At 35.9% G+C, this 14,699-nt stretch overlaps 1 protein-coding gene across 2 annotated transcripts; it reads left to right on the forward strand.

Annotated features, from left to right (window-relative positions):
* Positions 1–3,574: 3,574 nt before the first annotated feature.
* On the forward strand, positions 3,575–14,477 carry LOC131631172 (protein S-acyltransferase 24-like). Of its 2 annotated transcripts, none has more exons than XM_058901947.1 (13): positions 3,575–4,086; positions 4,967–5,107; positions 5,320–5,432; positions 6,643–6,722; positions 6,846–7,009; positions 8,421–8,559; positions 8,687–8,786; positions 12,340–12,397; positions 12,521–12,598; positions 12,729–12,827; positions 13,404–13,482; positions 13,566–13,714; positions 13,805–14,477. In XM_058901947.1, exons 1-13 carry the CDS (start codon positions 3,826–3,828, stop codon positions 14,264–14,266), a joined length of 1,923 nt encoding a protein of 640 aa, XP_058757930.1. In that variant the 5' UTR covers positions 3,575–3,825; the 3' UTR covers positions 14,267–14,477. The 2 variants fall into 2 exon arrangements, with proteins under 2 accessions (XP_058757930.1, XP_058757931.1); XM_058901948.1 differs by having other exon boundaries at positions 3,959–4,098.
* The last annotated feature ends 222 nt before the right edge of the window (positions 14,478–14,699 follow it).

Genomic DNA, 14,699 nt, shown 5'->3' on the forward strand with positions numbered 1-14,699 from the left:
TTAAATAATTGTGGCACCCTTGTGTGTATGTTTTTACTCTGATTATTTATTTAAATTGCCGCGGGGTTTAGAAGGGTGTTACACCTTACTTTAAACCTAAGAGATTTCCATTAATACAACCCTTGCAATAAATATATTTGAGAAATAAACCAACAATAACAACCATAACATATATTTTGATAAATAAACTAACAATGATAACCATATATCTTTCTCTTCAATGCGTTGGTGTCTTGTTTTGTGCTTTGGCATTTCCGGGAATTATGCCCAAGTTTATCATATTTTGTGCATGTATATGCCACACCAGGCCTTCTCATCCTCGAGCTTGTTTCGTCACGTTCCCTTTACCCTAATTTTTTTGGCCTACCAGGTCCCTTTTTATACAATGGGGGCAACATCTCTTTAACTTCCACATTTCGCCACATGTCTTTCTCATTGGTTGGGCTTACATTAGTTTTAGAACACAACTTATATGCATCCCTTTTATAATAGTCATCAACATATAATTCTGGATCTAAATTTTGATATTGCATGGCTGCCACATCATGTTTGCAAGGTATGCCAACTAGCTCCCAAAAGCAACATGAACATGTTTTTTTCCCAATATCAACAAAAATTGCAACCCATTAAATGAATAGTGAACTTGTCAAATCTGACCAATACTCCATGTTGGTAGCCACTGACCATTCAACATCACTTCCTTATCACGTGTTTTTCTAGTTTTTGGCATCACATTATGTTTCCGTTTATCTAATTTAACTAAATTTGTAGCAACCCTATTCATTAGGTAGTTCCCAACACATTGCTTTTTTAACTCTGCAGCATAGCTCAATAACATGGAATATTGCCTTACTGCATCCCCTTTAACCACTTCATCAAACCTTGTCTTAGCCCTCCATGCCCTACCTTTGGTGATACCCACATAATACTCCATCCTTAACTCAAACTTAATCTCATATACCTTTACCTTATCTCGTGACTTTCTTTTCTGAACCACTAACTTGGATATTCACTTGGAGTTGACAGATTTGTTATTTAAAACCCTAGCACAAATGTGTGTACCAACCCTTGTTTTTAATTAGTATGTATGCTTGTCACCCACTTTACTACACAATGCTAAAAAACCACATTTTTCCCTACACTCTACCCTAACCCTATAACTTTCATTGAGAACAAAACACTCTCTTATAGCATAATTAAATTCACTAAGTGAATTAAATTCCATACCAAGTTTGAATTGAAAATCTTTGTTCATCAATTCACCTATAAACTTCTCACACTTAGGCATATTTTTATTACCACTATCATCAGGATCTAATCTATCTAACTCTTCACGACTATCATCTTCAACTTCTATTGCTATGTTAATGGGATTCCTTTTTAGAATTAAAGCTTTTTTTTTTGCAGGAACCAATAAACTTAGCTTAGAGGGGCTTTTCAACACTTTTTGCTTTGTGTTAGCCCTTACTTTAATCCTAAGAGATTTTCCATTAATACAACCCTTGCACCACAGTTTGGTCTTTCCACCACAACTTTCACAATGCCTTCATTATTTTCACATGTTCTTTCTTCTTCACTGTCATCAAACCTAATTCCTCTAACATCATAATCATTACTGCCATCATCATCACTATTACCATAGAGAATATCTTCATTGAATTCAAAATCTTTTGGACTTACAGCCTTGCGCATCATATCTTATACATCATGTTCAACCCATATATGGCCATCAACTTTGTTGTCAATACTGTGTTTGGCAATTGCGATAACTTGTACATCATCAAAGACATGAAGAAACCCTTCATCAATCCCTGGGAGTTTTGTCCACAACCTAAATCCATCATTCCCCTAGTCTTTAACTAAGCTCACAACCTCAAAAAAACTCCAAGTATCGATTTCTTAACCTTCCACGGTTGTGTCATCCCCCTATAAAATGTGAACTTATCATGCACAAAGTTACCACCGTGATGGAAGATGACACTGAATGCGACCATTTCTACAATTACAAAAATACCCAAGCCTTAAAATAATGTTAATGGTAATGTAACACACATGCTATGTTTGGGATCACACCAAACTTACAGTAAACAAATATTAAATTATGCATACCTTTCTCCTATCTTGCATTGTTGTCAGGACGAGCTATCCAAGGTCCACAATTTTCCAGTTTCAATGCGATGCCCAGGGTTTTCAGTTAATGTAATGCAATGCAGAGATGAAAACGATTGAGAAGAAGACGACAACATCCAATTTGGGTATTAGGGTTACGTCGTGTTAAACAATAATTTTAATGTAAAAATGTTTTAATTAAATAAACCTCAGATGACCTGGTTTTAACAATATTATGGTTTAATTTAAATAAAATGACAACGTGTCAATGCCACATATGTTGATTGGATGAGCTGGTTTAATGAAAGACCTAAATAGTAGAATCTTTAAATAATAAGGTGGAAATCTGTTTTTTTTTCAAATCCCGCCCAAATGGCATTTTTTAAATAATAATTTTTTTTAAATAAACGAGAATAAATTACAAATATTTTTATAAACGAGAATAAATTACAAATAATTTATCCTCTTGTCCTGTCCACTAAACCTAAAATTATTTTTTTAAATAATAATTTTTTTAGTGAATCCAATACTTTTCAGTTATAGCCACATTCATGTATTTATCGTGGAAAAAAATTCGGGTCATTAAACATTTTCCTATTATAAATTATATGAATGTTTATGAACATTAGGGGTGTTCATTGGTTCGGGCAAATCCAAATCAAACCAGAATCCAAACCAAATCAAGGTGTTTGGATCAGACATTTTTTAGTTTGGGTAAAAATCGAACCAAACCAATAAAATTCGATGTTAATTGGTTCGAACATCAAATTTCTAAAATTCTACCTGTGAACCCATCTACCTGAATCAATCATAATTAATTCACATAATTCATATAATCATTATCATGAAAATTATTACAAAGTATTCAACTTTAAAAAAGAATAATGAAACGTCATTGGTGTCAATCACAACATAGATAGATAAACAAAAAAAATTAAGAATTTTACAATATTATAGAAAATTAATTGATATATAAGTTATTTTTTAAAAAATATTTTTACACATTTATTTTTAGCGCATCCGATCAATCTAACATAAACCAACCCTTTATTTCTCGAAATTATTCGGTTTGGACTTTATCACAAAAGTGTACAAATTCAATCCAAATCAATCCATATATTTAAAATTTAAAAGTTGACAAATTAGATATTGCACAAATATTTTACTATGGGATTTAAAAGCTGAACATAGATATAGATTTGATGGAGGATATCAATTTATTTCTAGTGCCTTTTCGTATTATAAGACATTGTGGCAAAATAAAATATTCCATTTCATATACACATTTTTTTGCAGTTTTAATGATACACATTTTCTCCTATTCAATAGATTTATCCTTTTCAATGCTCAATTATATTTTTGTCATAAAAAATTTATATTTTTTTAATTATTCACATAAAATTTAGAATTCGGACTCACATGATTAACAAATTCCATTTATGAGAATTTAAGACACATATTTATGATTTACGCATCTTCAAAATTCCCATCAAATGAAATAATCGAACCTAGCTGTTTGTCGCGTCTTTGATTCGTTCGTCCTCAGAGGGTCAACAGGGACGGCCATCACCCAAACCCTCTCGACCCTTCCCTCTTCTTTCCTTCAACAAAAACCCTAACAATTTCAATCCCTTCTTCTCCATTTCCCCAATTCCCCTTTCCCCTTTCACGCTCCAATCTCAATCTCTCAATCTCTTACTTCCTCGCCGCACAGCTATGTCATCCGAGATCGAGGTCGTCGAGGAGGTTCTGTTACGGGATCAACAATCGACTCCGTCGTCTTCCGCCGGTGAAGTCTCCGAAGATAGTCTCCGGAATGATGTTTATACTGCCGCGGCTTATGGGGATTTGGAGAAGCTACATAGATTGGTGGAACTAGAGGGGTGTCTCGTTACCGAGCCTGATGGTTTGGGTTACTACGCGCTTCAGTGGGCTGCTCTTAATAACCGGACTGCCGCTGCTCAGTACATCATTGAGGTTCTTTGATCGGTTTGTTGAATTGAGTTTGCTTTGTTTCTTTTTTAAGCTTCTCTTCCATTGCGCGCTAGTACTTTATGAATTACTCAGTTTTTACATCCAAAAGAAAGGAAAGATAAATAGTTTAATAATTGCTGTTTAAAAAGGGATAGGATACTGAAGAAGAATTGACTATTCTTGTTTTTTGTAGTTTGAATTTGTGTTGGTAGCTTGGTTCAGCTTGTTGATCATGTTTGTGTTATGTTACTGGAAATTCAATATATCATTTATTTATGTTGCAATCTATGAAGCATGAACACCCCTTGAAATAGGCATGTCGTGGTGTCCGACACTTATATGACACCCATACAAGACGTCTAGTAAAATTCATACAAGTCTCCCAAAAAAATGATTTTTTCTTTGATTCAACACTCTTTGAATCGGTGTCTGACACCCATACAACAGGTGTCGGACAATTCAAACAAGTGTTTTATAAAAAATGTTTTTTCTTTACTTCACATCTTATACATTTCTAGAACAAATTTCACACACATCTAAAAGGATTAAACATATATTAAATTTGAAGCAATGTTATTATCAATAAAGAATTAAAGACATTAATTTTGATTAGAATATTTTGAACTCTTTAAATAATGGATGGATAAATTAAACACAAACACTATGATCAATGTAACTTTGCCAGTGTCCTATATTTTTTACATTATCAGTGTCAAGAGTGTCCGTGTTTCATAGGTTGCGATTGAATGTTCTTGTGTGTGTTTAATTTTCAAGATTTTGAATGATAGTAAGTATGGTAATATATTTGCTATCTATATGTAATGCAGAGAGTTGTTTGGTGGTTTTTGGTATTAACTTGTTTTGTATTGGTCTTGATTGGCAGCATGGCGGAGATATAAATGCAACAGATCATACTGGTCAGACAGCCTTGCATTGGAGTGCGGTACGGGGTGCTATTCAGGTTGCAGAGCTTTTACTTCAAGAGGGCGCGCGAGTGAATTCCGCTGACATGAATGGGTATCAGGTTAGTTTGATGTCATTCTGTTTTTGTTTATATTCATTTTTATTCAGGAGATCAGTGGGGTGTGGAATTTCAATTATGTTATGTATGAATCACATTAAGTACTCAATATCTGGTTACTTATGCCAAGTTTTAGTCTCTGATTATCCTCTCACCTTAAGCAGGAGTGGGGTGCTAAATGTCAATTTAACTAATTTTAATTAACACGGATGCAGACAACACATGTTGCTGCTCAATATGGTCAGACGGCTTTCCTTTACTATGTTGTTTCAAAATGGAATGCTGACCCTGACGTTCCTGATAATGATGGAAGAAGCCCCCTGCATTGGTAATTGATAATTTCGCAAGTCAACTTTATTTCCTATTTAAATGGATGTTTTGCTTTCTCTTTTTTTCGTCACATTCTATTCCACATTCAAACACCCAATTTGTGAGATGATATACAGACAGATTCATTACCCAGTATGTGTCTCTTGACAACCAATTTATGGAATCCTACAAGTGTAATTGGCTTGGTCAATGAAATAAAAAAATGAATCTAGGGATGCATTTGGCAGAGTTTTAGTGAAAATACTGTATAGGAAGTTGGTCTCCATTTGCCCAACCCAAGTTGAAAAACATATTTGGGAACTCTTTTAAAATCAAGCAGGTCTTCAATTTTGTTTGATAATTCTTTTAATATGAAGTTATTTTTTAAAACATAGTGTAATTTCCTTGTCACAGTCGTTCATGTAATATACCCCGTCATGAAGGATAATATTCAACTTGGTTTGCCAAGTGGCACATGGAATACATGATTTAAATTTTGTTTGTAACAATGCTCATTACACTTTTCTTGGATTTATCTACATAATACATTGGTTATATATATTGGAATACCATTACTTGTTTGAAAGGAATTTTTATGTTGTTTGAGACTCAATGTTGGGGCAATGGGTCACAAGATAAGATATGATTGTGAATACAATTTTTAGAGAGAACATTGATATAGTTCGCATTGTAGTAAAAGATGATAGAATCTTGTCTTAGGTGATGCGAACATGTGTGGAGAAGACATGTAGAAGCTCCGGTAAGGAAGGTTGATCACATAGACAATAGTCCAAAAGAGTTAGATGTAGAGGGATACAAACACAACTATAGGCCAATTGGTAAGACATATTTAGAGGTTAACGATCTATTTTTGAACTTGATCACAAGGAATTAGAGCATTGTCTAATCCAAACAGCCAACCCTACCTAGTGGGACAAGACTCCGTTGTAGTTTTTTATAAGCTCATCTATTTTTCTTGTGTCATTTTTGTTTTTAGGAGCCTGGATAATATCATAATGTTACACTAATTTTTTCTTTTTTCTTTAATTGATGAATTTTGTAACATCCAACATTAGTTAATAATGAGTTTCTTTTGTGCTATTTATCTTGTTTTACACGCTCACAATCCCTTGGAACTGAAATTTTAAACTCTTCTGCTTAAGTGAACAACATGTGAGTCCACTTTCAAAGTGCTTAAATTGATTATTCTCTTCTGGCTTCAATTTTAGGGCTGCTTACAAAGGTTTTGCTGATTCTATACGTCTTCTGTTATTTCTTGATGGACATCGGGGGCGTCAGGATAAAGAGGGTATGTTCTTATGCTCTACTCTCTACTCTGTATTGTGCTGAAATTATTCATGCATTGATTCAAATTATGAAATGTTTCTTGATTTTTAAGACATCATTCTTCTATTTTCCCTACTTTATTCAGGTTGCACTCCTCTCCATTGGGCTGCTATACGAGGTAACTTGGAGGCCTGTACCGTGTTAGTACAGGCTGGCAAAAAGGAAGACCTGGTGGTAACTGAGAATACTGGCCTTACACCAGCGCAGCTTGCTTCTGATAAGAATCATAGACAAGTTGCTTTTTTCCTTGTAGGTGTTTTTTAACCAACATTTTTTACTTTTCTTATTAATGCCATTTGGATGGAGTTTTTCCATCCATCTTTTTTATTCCTCTCACCCTCCACCCATCCCATGGTTTTGAAAATGTGTGACTGGCTGGCTTTCCTGAAAAGATTTGTGTTCATTGAATTTGTGGAGTAGGTGCTTAAATAGATATTTTTTTGTGTTTTCTTTACGAAGAAATGCATTTCCCGTATTAATGTGCAAAATCTACTTGACATTCTTTCCCACTGGTAGTAGTAAATACGTATATGTTTCTGGAATAATGTATATTGACTTCTGGACCACTATTACAGGATTATCCTCTCCCGTTACAAGAAGATATTATTTAGATGAGTGAGGCGTGCATACAGATAGTGTATTTATGATTTTATACTAGTTAATCATATTCAATCCCTACTCTGAATTTCTTAGATCTTAAAAAATTGATTTGTCAAAAGTTGTATCGCTTATTATGTCTTACTCCCTATGAAGCACGGACACCTCTAGGAGTAGGCGTGTCGCGGTGTCCGACACGCGTCGGTGTCCGACACTTGTATGACACCCGTACGACACGTGTCGAAAAAGTCAAACAAGTGTCGGAAAAGTCAGACAAGTGTCCCCTAAAAAATGGTTTTTTTCTTTGCTTCGACACTCTTTTAATCAGTGTCCGACACTCGTATGACACTCATACCACATATTTCCGACAACTTAGACAAAGATTTCAAACAAAAATTTGTTTTACTTGTTTGCTTCAACACACATTTATATATTTTTGGACAAATCTCACACACATCTAAAAGAGTTAAACATATATTGAAACAATGTTATATATAAAGAATTTCAGACAATAATTTTTATCAATATATGGATAAATGAAACTCAAATATTAGCTTATATGTAGCGGTGTCGGTGTCCTATATTTTCAATATTATCGGTGTCGGAGTGTCCGTGTCGTGTCGTGTCCCGGTGTCCGTGTCGGAGTCTGTGCTTCATAGCTTACTCCTAACAGAATATTAAATATAAAGCCCACTATATAATATATTGGCTCTGGAATAAAGAGTATTTACTGAACGTGAGAATGCCTTATATGAGAATATCTTCTTCCCTCTAAATGCTTCTCAGTTTTTACATCAAAAGGTCGTGCCCATTGTAAAGAGACTGTTGTTTTGTACGACTATGGTTGTCTGTGAGTTTGTAACAAAGTAGTTACCTGTCTCTTTTAAGTAAAGGCGTCACATCTGCATCTTTATTATGAACTTTCTTTTTACCTTGCTTCTTTACAAATGCCACCATTTTGCTTTGATGATTGATTATAGATCTGCCAAATATTTTCACTATATTTGGTTCAATGTTTGCCACTAACATATATGTCACTTTTCTTGCTAAATCTGTTTTGTAGGGAAATGCCCGAAGGCTGCTTGACAAACGCTTTGACGCTAACAGCCGCCTTGGAAAGATATCTAAATTAGGACTTGCTCCTGTACTTTGGTGCATAATTTTTGTGCTATTGGTCACCTATATTCATTCAGTCATCTTGGGTATCTACCTCAGCTTCCACTTCTGAAATCAATTATGTGTTTGTGTGGGCACCTTCATGTATATTTATGCCTTTTTTCATAGCCATCTGACTGTTATTTCCATCATTTCTGTTAATTTTATCTTCAGCAACAAATATGCCAAAGCTGACAGCTGCAGCTGGGCTTTTTGCATGGTTTGGAGTGTTACTTGCTACCGTTGGATTGGTGACGTTTTATAGATGTAGCAGGTGAGTATGATGGACTTCAGAACTATTAACCTTCCCATGAATATCCTCTAGGCCATTATATTATAAGGACCAGAGCTTAATTTATAAAACCGCAACATGACATTGTTTCATCTTTGTCATTGTTTCGTCTTTAAGAGATCGTTTGTAGATTTTCTAGAGCTGTTATGTAAAATCTTAATGGAATTTGTATCATCCAATTATGATAGGGGTAGTAGTATATGATATGACATGATTTTAAAAACGAAAAAAATTTGGTGGCTTGAACCATGCAATCCTTATGACGTAAAGCCAATATAAGCTTAACAACACAATTTGCAGTTTAACTTTTGGCAATACTAATCCTCTTTTCCTTGTGACTCTGTATAGAGGAGATTGTTTCCGCTGTATTTTATTGGTTTGGGCAAAGTTGCTTCATGTATCTGTAGGGAAATGTTTGTTCCTCATCTCTGTCTTAAAGTTAACCATCTTGCCATTTTTTGATTATCCATAATATAGCGTTTTATTTTATATACATGTGAAGTCTAATGTGATAAACTAAGAATCATATTTTCCCTGCCACCATTACGATAGCTAGATGCTATGCATTCATGTCTAGTCTATTATAGTAGTTATCCTTATGATAGTTAGGCTGTATGATCTAATAGGACAAGGCCCAATATGCTAGCTGACCCAATCATTGGGCCCACTACATGTTTCCACCGTCTAGAAGGTCGTAGAAGAAGTGCAAGTTAAAGTCGGTTGGGATATTCCCTGATTTTTAGGAAGGTTCTGTTATAAGAAAGGGAGGGAAAATTCAGAGTCATTCTAAAAAGTTGTTAAGAGTCAGTTAGTAGAGTTTGCTCTCTGGTTTAAGAGCCTACCTCTAGTTAGAAGTTCATAAAACTCTGGTTTACTCTTCTGTTTTTCTCCCTTTTCCACCATTGTGAGAGCTTTAAGCTCAATCACATGTAGTAATAATAATACACAATTGTTGCCCTTCAATTTCTGGTCTCTATCATTGGTCCGTCCTGCTGGATTGTTTAAGAGGAGCCAGTGCATTTGAACTGTTAATGCCACCAAAGAGGAGCAATCGTCTAGCTTTTTTGGAGATGAGATTGGAGACCATGGAGGATTTGATGTGACAAGCATTGGAGGGCTTTGTCACAGCAAGTTGATGGAATTTGGGAAGAGCATTGCTTTGTCACAGCAGGTTGATGGAACTTGGGAAGCTACTGAATCGTCCCATACCAGAGATATCAGTTCCACCTCCAAATGATGAATTGGAGTTAGATTTCAAGAAGAAGGTGAAGAAAGTAGACACCGTCGTTCGATGAGGAGGATCTGGTAGGGTGGATAAAATGTATGCAGAGAGCTTTGAAGTACAAGATACGTCGGAGGAGGTTGACTTGCAAAGCTGAGCATGGTGGGGACAACCATTCACAGGTTCAACCGCTTACGCAAGATCGTATGGAGGAAATTGAAGCAAGCTCTGAATGAAAGGTATGGCGGAAAGTAAGGTGATAATCCATTTGAAGAATTGAAGGAGTATATAATTGAGTATGAGTATGTATCATCCGTCGCAAGTGGGCTGTTCCCCGGAGGAACAATATCTAGGGTATTTTGGAGGTCTTCGATCCGGTTGAATGTTCAAACCTTCAACTCACTGAATTGCATTCAAGTGATGAAAATGGCAAGGGACATTGCGATGGAGCTGCGAGGATCCTGGATCACTCGAGGCGCTAGGAGAAGTAGATATTGGGCTTAAATCCAAGGGGAATCGGGTCTGAGCCAAAGTTTCTGGTTCGTCCCCTCTACTTTGGCGGGCGTGGGCCTAAACGGCGTGGGGCTGCCCCTTTAGCCCATAATTTATAGCGGTCTGAGTCAAGGTTTCCGGCCCGCCCACTCTACTTTCTCCGCACCATTTTTTTGCGGGCTTTGGTGGGGTAGGAATGCTCATTTTCCGCCCCTAGATATGACCCAGGTCAAACAAAAAACATTGTGGACCTGACTTGACTTCTGGTACCGCCTAGGTGATCGGAATAGGGAATCAAGCATCTCCCCTTATTCCAATTATTGAATAGAAGACTCGAGGGTTCTGCTTCATATGTGAGGAAAACTACCACTCTCTGCATCAGTGTGCAGAAAAACAGCTTCGTCGATGTCGTGAATAACAAACTAGAGGTACCATTCTCTGCATCAGTGTAACTCTTTGAGGCTGGTGAAGGGAATGCATGTGACGATAATGGTCGATACCAGCGCTAGTCCTAACTTTATATTCCCTCGATGACAGTGATGTTACAATTTGCAACTTCTGGTGGACCAGAACATGGTAATACGTTTAAAACTGGGAATGTCGGATGCGTCCCCAGGGAAATGTAAGAGGTGGAAAATCAGTTTGGAAAATTTTCCACCAGGGTTGAGACCTTAGAGTTGGAAGGTGTGGACATGATTTTAGGAGTGGCTTGATTGCAAGGGTTTGACAAGGTAATCTTTGATTGGAAAGAAATAACAAATAGTTTTGATTGGTCGGGTGAAGTGACAAAGCTGCAAAGTCACATGACAAAGAATGGGAAGATTGAATGGGGGGAAACCATTTAGCATGGCCACTATGAGCACTTTGCTGACAAGAAAGGTCACAAGGATATTATAAGTTGGAAACTTGGAAATGGAATAAAAAAATCCATATCCCTCATGCTATCCTTGAGGAGAAGGCTGTTCTATTGGATGTGGTAATGATAGGACACCAAGGGTTAATATTAGCTAGCTGAACGAATCGTTGGGCCCACTCTTCACGAGCACACCTTGAAAATAGTAGAAGTGTGAGTAGGAGTCAGTTGGGAATACTCCCTGATTTTTAGGAAGGTTCTGTTATGAGAGAAAGGGAGGGAAAGTCAGAGTCATTCAAGAAAGTTGTTAGGGTCAGTTAGGAGAGTTTTCTCTGTTTTAGGCGTTCATAGAACTCTGGTTTACTTCTGTTTTTCTCGATTTTCCACCATTACAATTTAAAAGCTCAACCATTTTCAGCAATAATACACAGTTGTTTACCTTCAACCATTCGCCGTAATAATCCACAGTTGCTTTCCTTCAATTTCTGGTCTCTATCATGATCATTTATGGAACTCATTAATATGACTGAAACCAGACCATCTAAAATCCGATGATGCTTGCTTTACTGGATATATTCCCCAAGTAACTTTTTTTACACTCTAGGTGGAATGTTCTTAAGATCAGTCTTGTAAGATGTAACTATTTGATGTGTATTGGAACTTTTTCAACAAAATTTTCCCATCATTTGTGTTCAAGTTCTCAAGATAACACTATTGATGGAACAATCTTGATGGAACTTCAATGTAACATTGGTTTGTAATGTATGATGGTCATTGGTCACTACTATGTAATAAATAGTGTCAACTTGTCCACAGATACACATGTATATCAGCAGTTCATTTTTCAGCTGTTGATTATTTGAATATCTAGTTACAGCTGTTTCTTATTACCTGCCATTTTGTACAAAAATAAATTATTTGCTTTATTGTTTCATTGTTTTCTTAATCTTTCCTGTTTTGTTTGACAGCAAGGATCCGGGTTATATCAGAATGAATGGGCATGACACTCAGAGTACGAAGGATGATGTGAGTTTTATTCTGCTATAGCTATACCTACTTTCTACCTTGGTTCTCGCAGACCTACAATATTTTCATTTTATTTCCTTCTGCAGTTTTTAACTTGTCAGTGTGTCAAATTGTTTGTTGCAGGAGCCTCTTTTGAAGATTGAGATAAATAGTCCTGCTTTGCTAGCTGGAAATTGGTCCCAACTTTGTGCAACATGCAAGGTTCTTTTGCTTTCTTTTAATAGAACCCTTATCACCAGCAATCAATATCTCTCACACACAGATTATACATTTCCGCTCATCTTTTGCTTCAAATAATTTTGCAGTCAATTTTATGTTGCCTTTTGTTTAGATTGTCAGGCCCCTGCGTGCGAAACATTGTTCTACATGTGATCGTTGTGTGGAGCAATTTGACCATCACTGTCCTTGGGTATCTAATTGTATTGGCAAGGTACTTCTGGATGGAGTTTTGGTTCCATGCTTTTGCATTTGAAACTTAGTTGAATATTTAAGCTTATATATTGTCATTGACTTTGACCAAAAAAAGAGGTCGGCGAGCAAGGGAAATTAATCTTAGATATGTTTTTACTTCTGGGCTTTTCCCCTGTTTTGGATCAATAAATGCATTAATGCACCTTCTTATACAATTTATGTCAGTCAGTCTTGTTTGAGTGGAGGTGCTGGTGACTCTTCAGTTTAATTCTACATTATAGCTGTAAATAAAATATAGTACTGTATAAGATGGTAAATAAAATATAGTACTGTATCAGATGAATGATTTGAATTCAATTTTACAATAAACCATTTATGTCCAGTAAATCATTTTACTAAGCTGGGCTAGACTATTAATCGTATCTCATCTTTTTTCTAGTGTGACGAAGGTAGTTTACTAATACTACTTCAATGCCATTTTTGTTTCATTATCCCTAATTTTGAATAGGCGGTTTTATCGTTTTGACTGATTGAGTTGACCGGGTTTTCCCTTGGCAGACAAATTATCCTGATTTGTTACACTGTATGTTTGCAGAAAAATAAATGGGATTTCTTTGCTTTTCTTGTTCTTGAAGTTTCAGCAATGTTGGTTACTGGTGGAGTTTGTCTTACAAGTATGTGTATGTCAAGACAGAGTTACTTGGTTAATTTTTATGCAAGTTAAATTGCTGATAGAAATCTAAATTCTGATATGCAGGAGTACTAACTGATCCACTTGCTCCTTCGTCATTTGGGTTATGGATTAATTATGTTGGTAAAAATCACATCGGTGCAATATCATTTCTTATTGCCGATTTTTTCCTCTTCTTCGGAGTGTTTGCCTTGACAGTTGTTCAGGCTAGTCAGGTATGTCTTACAAGAAGCCTATCGGTGTTTAAGAAATTTCATTTCTTCTGATTTGACTTATATGCCTTTTGTTTTCCTTTATTTTCTCAGATATCACGCAATATTACAACAAACGAAATGGCAAATGCAATGCGGTATAGCTACCTCAGAGGTCCAGGTGGTAGATTCAGAAACCCATATGATCATGGCATCAAGAAGAACTGTTCAGATTTCTTGATCAATGGATACAATGAAGACTTGGAGTGTCTTGAAGAATCAAGTAACTCAGAAGAGGGTATAGGAATGATGCAAATGACAAGAAGCTCAAACATAACAAATGGAGAGCCGCATTCTCATTCTGATTACGCCAAGGGCAACGGAAATAGTCATGTTGTTATTAATGTGAATTCAAACAGTACCAACTCAAAAACACATCATGGGCATAGTAATGGTCATGTTCATTCTTCACATTGTAGTCATAGTAACCAAGGCAAAACCAGAAATGACAGCATTCCTGCGGGCTTAGGTCTTGGCCTCGGTCGCAACACCAGATCTGTTTCACCCTCGTCGTGATGATGTCATGTCTGGTTGTACCTAACTGTAATGTATCATAGGCAAGCTTATTGTTAGATTACGTTAATTCAATTTATTGTGGCTCTTTCCTACCATACCCATTGTGCCATTTTATGTATTTGTATATTCTCTTCTCTGCCCTTTGTGATTTTCTGCCTTCTATTATAATACTTCCACCGTCCTATAGAAAGTAATCTAGTTATTTAATTTACACACAGAAGTGTATAAATGAGATTTTTTTTTTTATCAAAATATTGTTAGTATGTATTGTTGTCTTAACATTTACTATAATTGCAAAAGTGAAATATATTGAGTTGAGAGTGATGTAAGTAATTAGTTAGATGATATAATTAAAATAATATAATCAACATTAAATTGAAAATTGCAATTAATCAATAATTTAAAAACAATTTCCTTCTTAACAAATAAATCA

The sequence above is a fragment of the Vicia villosa genome, unplaced genomic scaffold (assembly GCF_029867415.1).
Source record: "Vicia villosa cultivar HV-30 ecotype Madison, WI unplaced genomic scaffold, Vvil1.0 ctg.000780F_1_1, whole genome shotgun sequence".
Taxonomy (NCBI): Eukaryota; Viridiplantae; Streptophyta; class Magnoliopsida; order Fabales; family Fabaceae; genus Vicia; species Vicia villosa.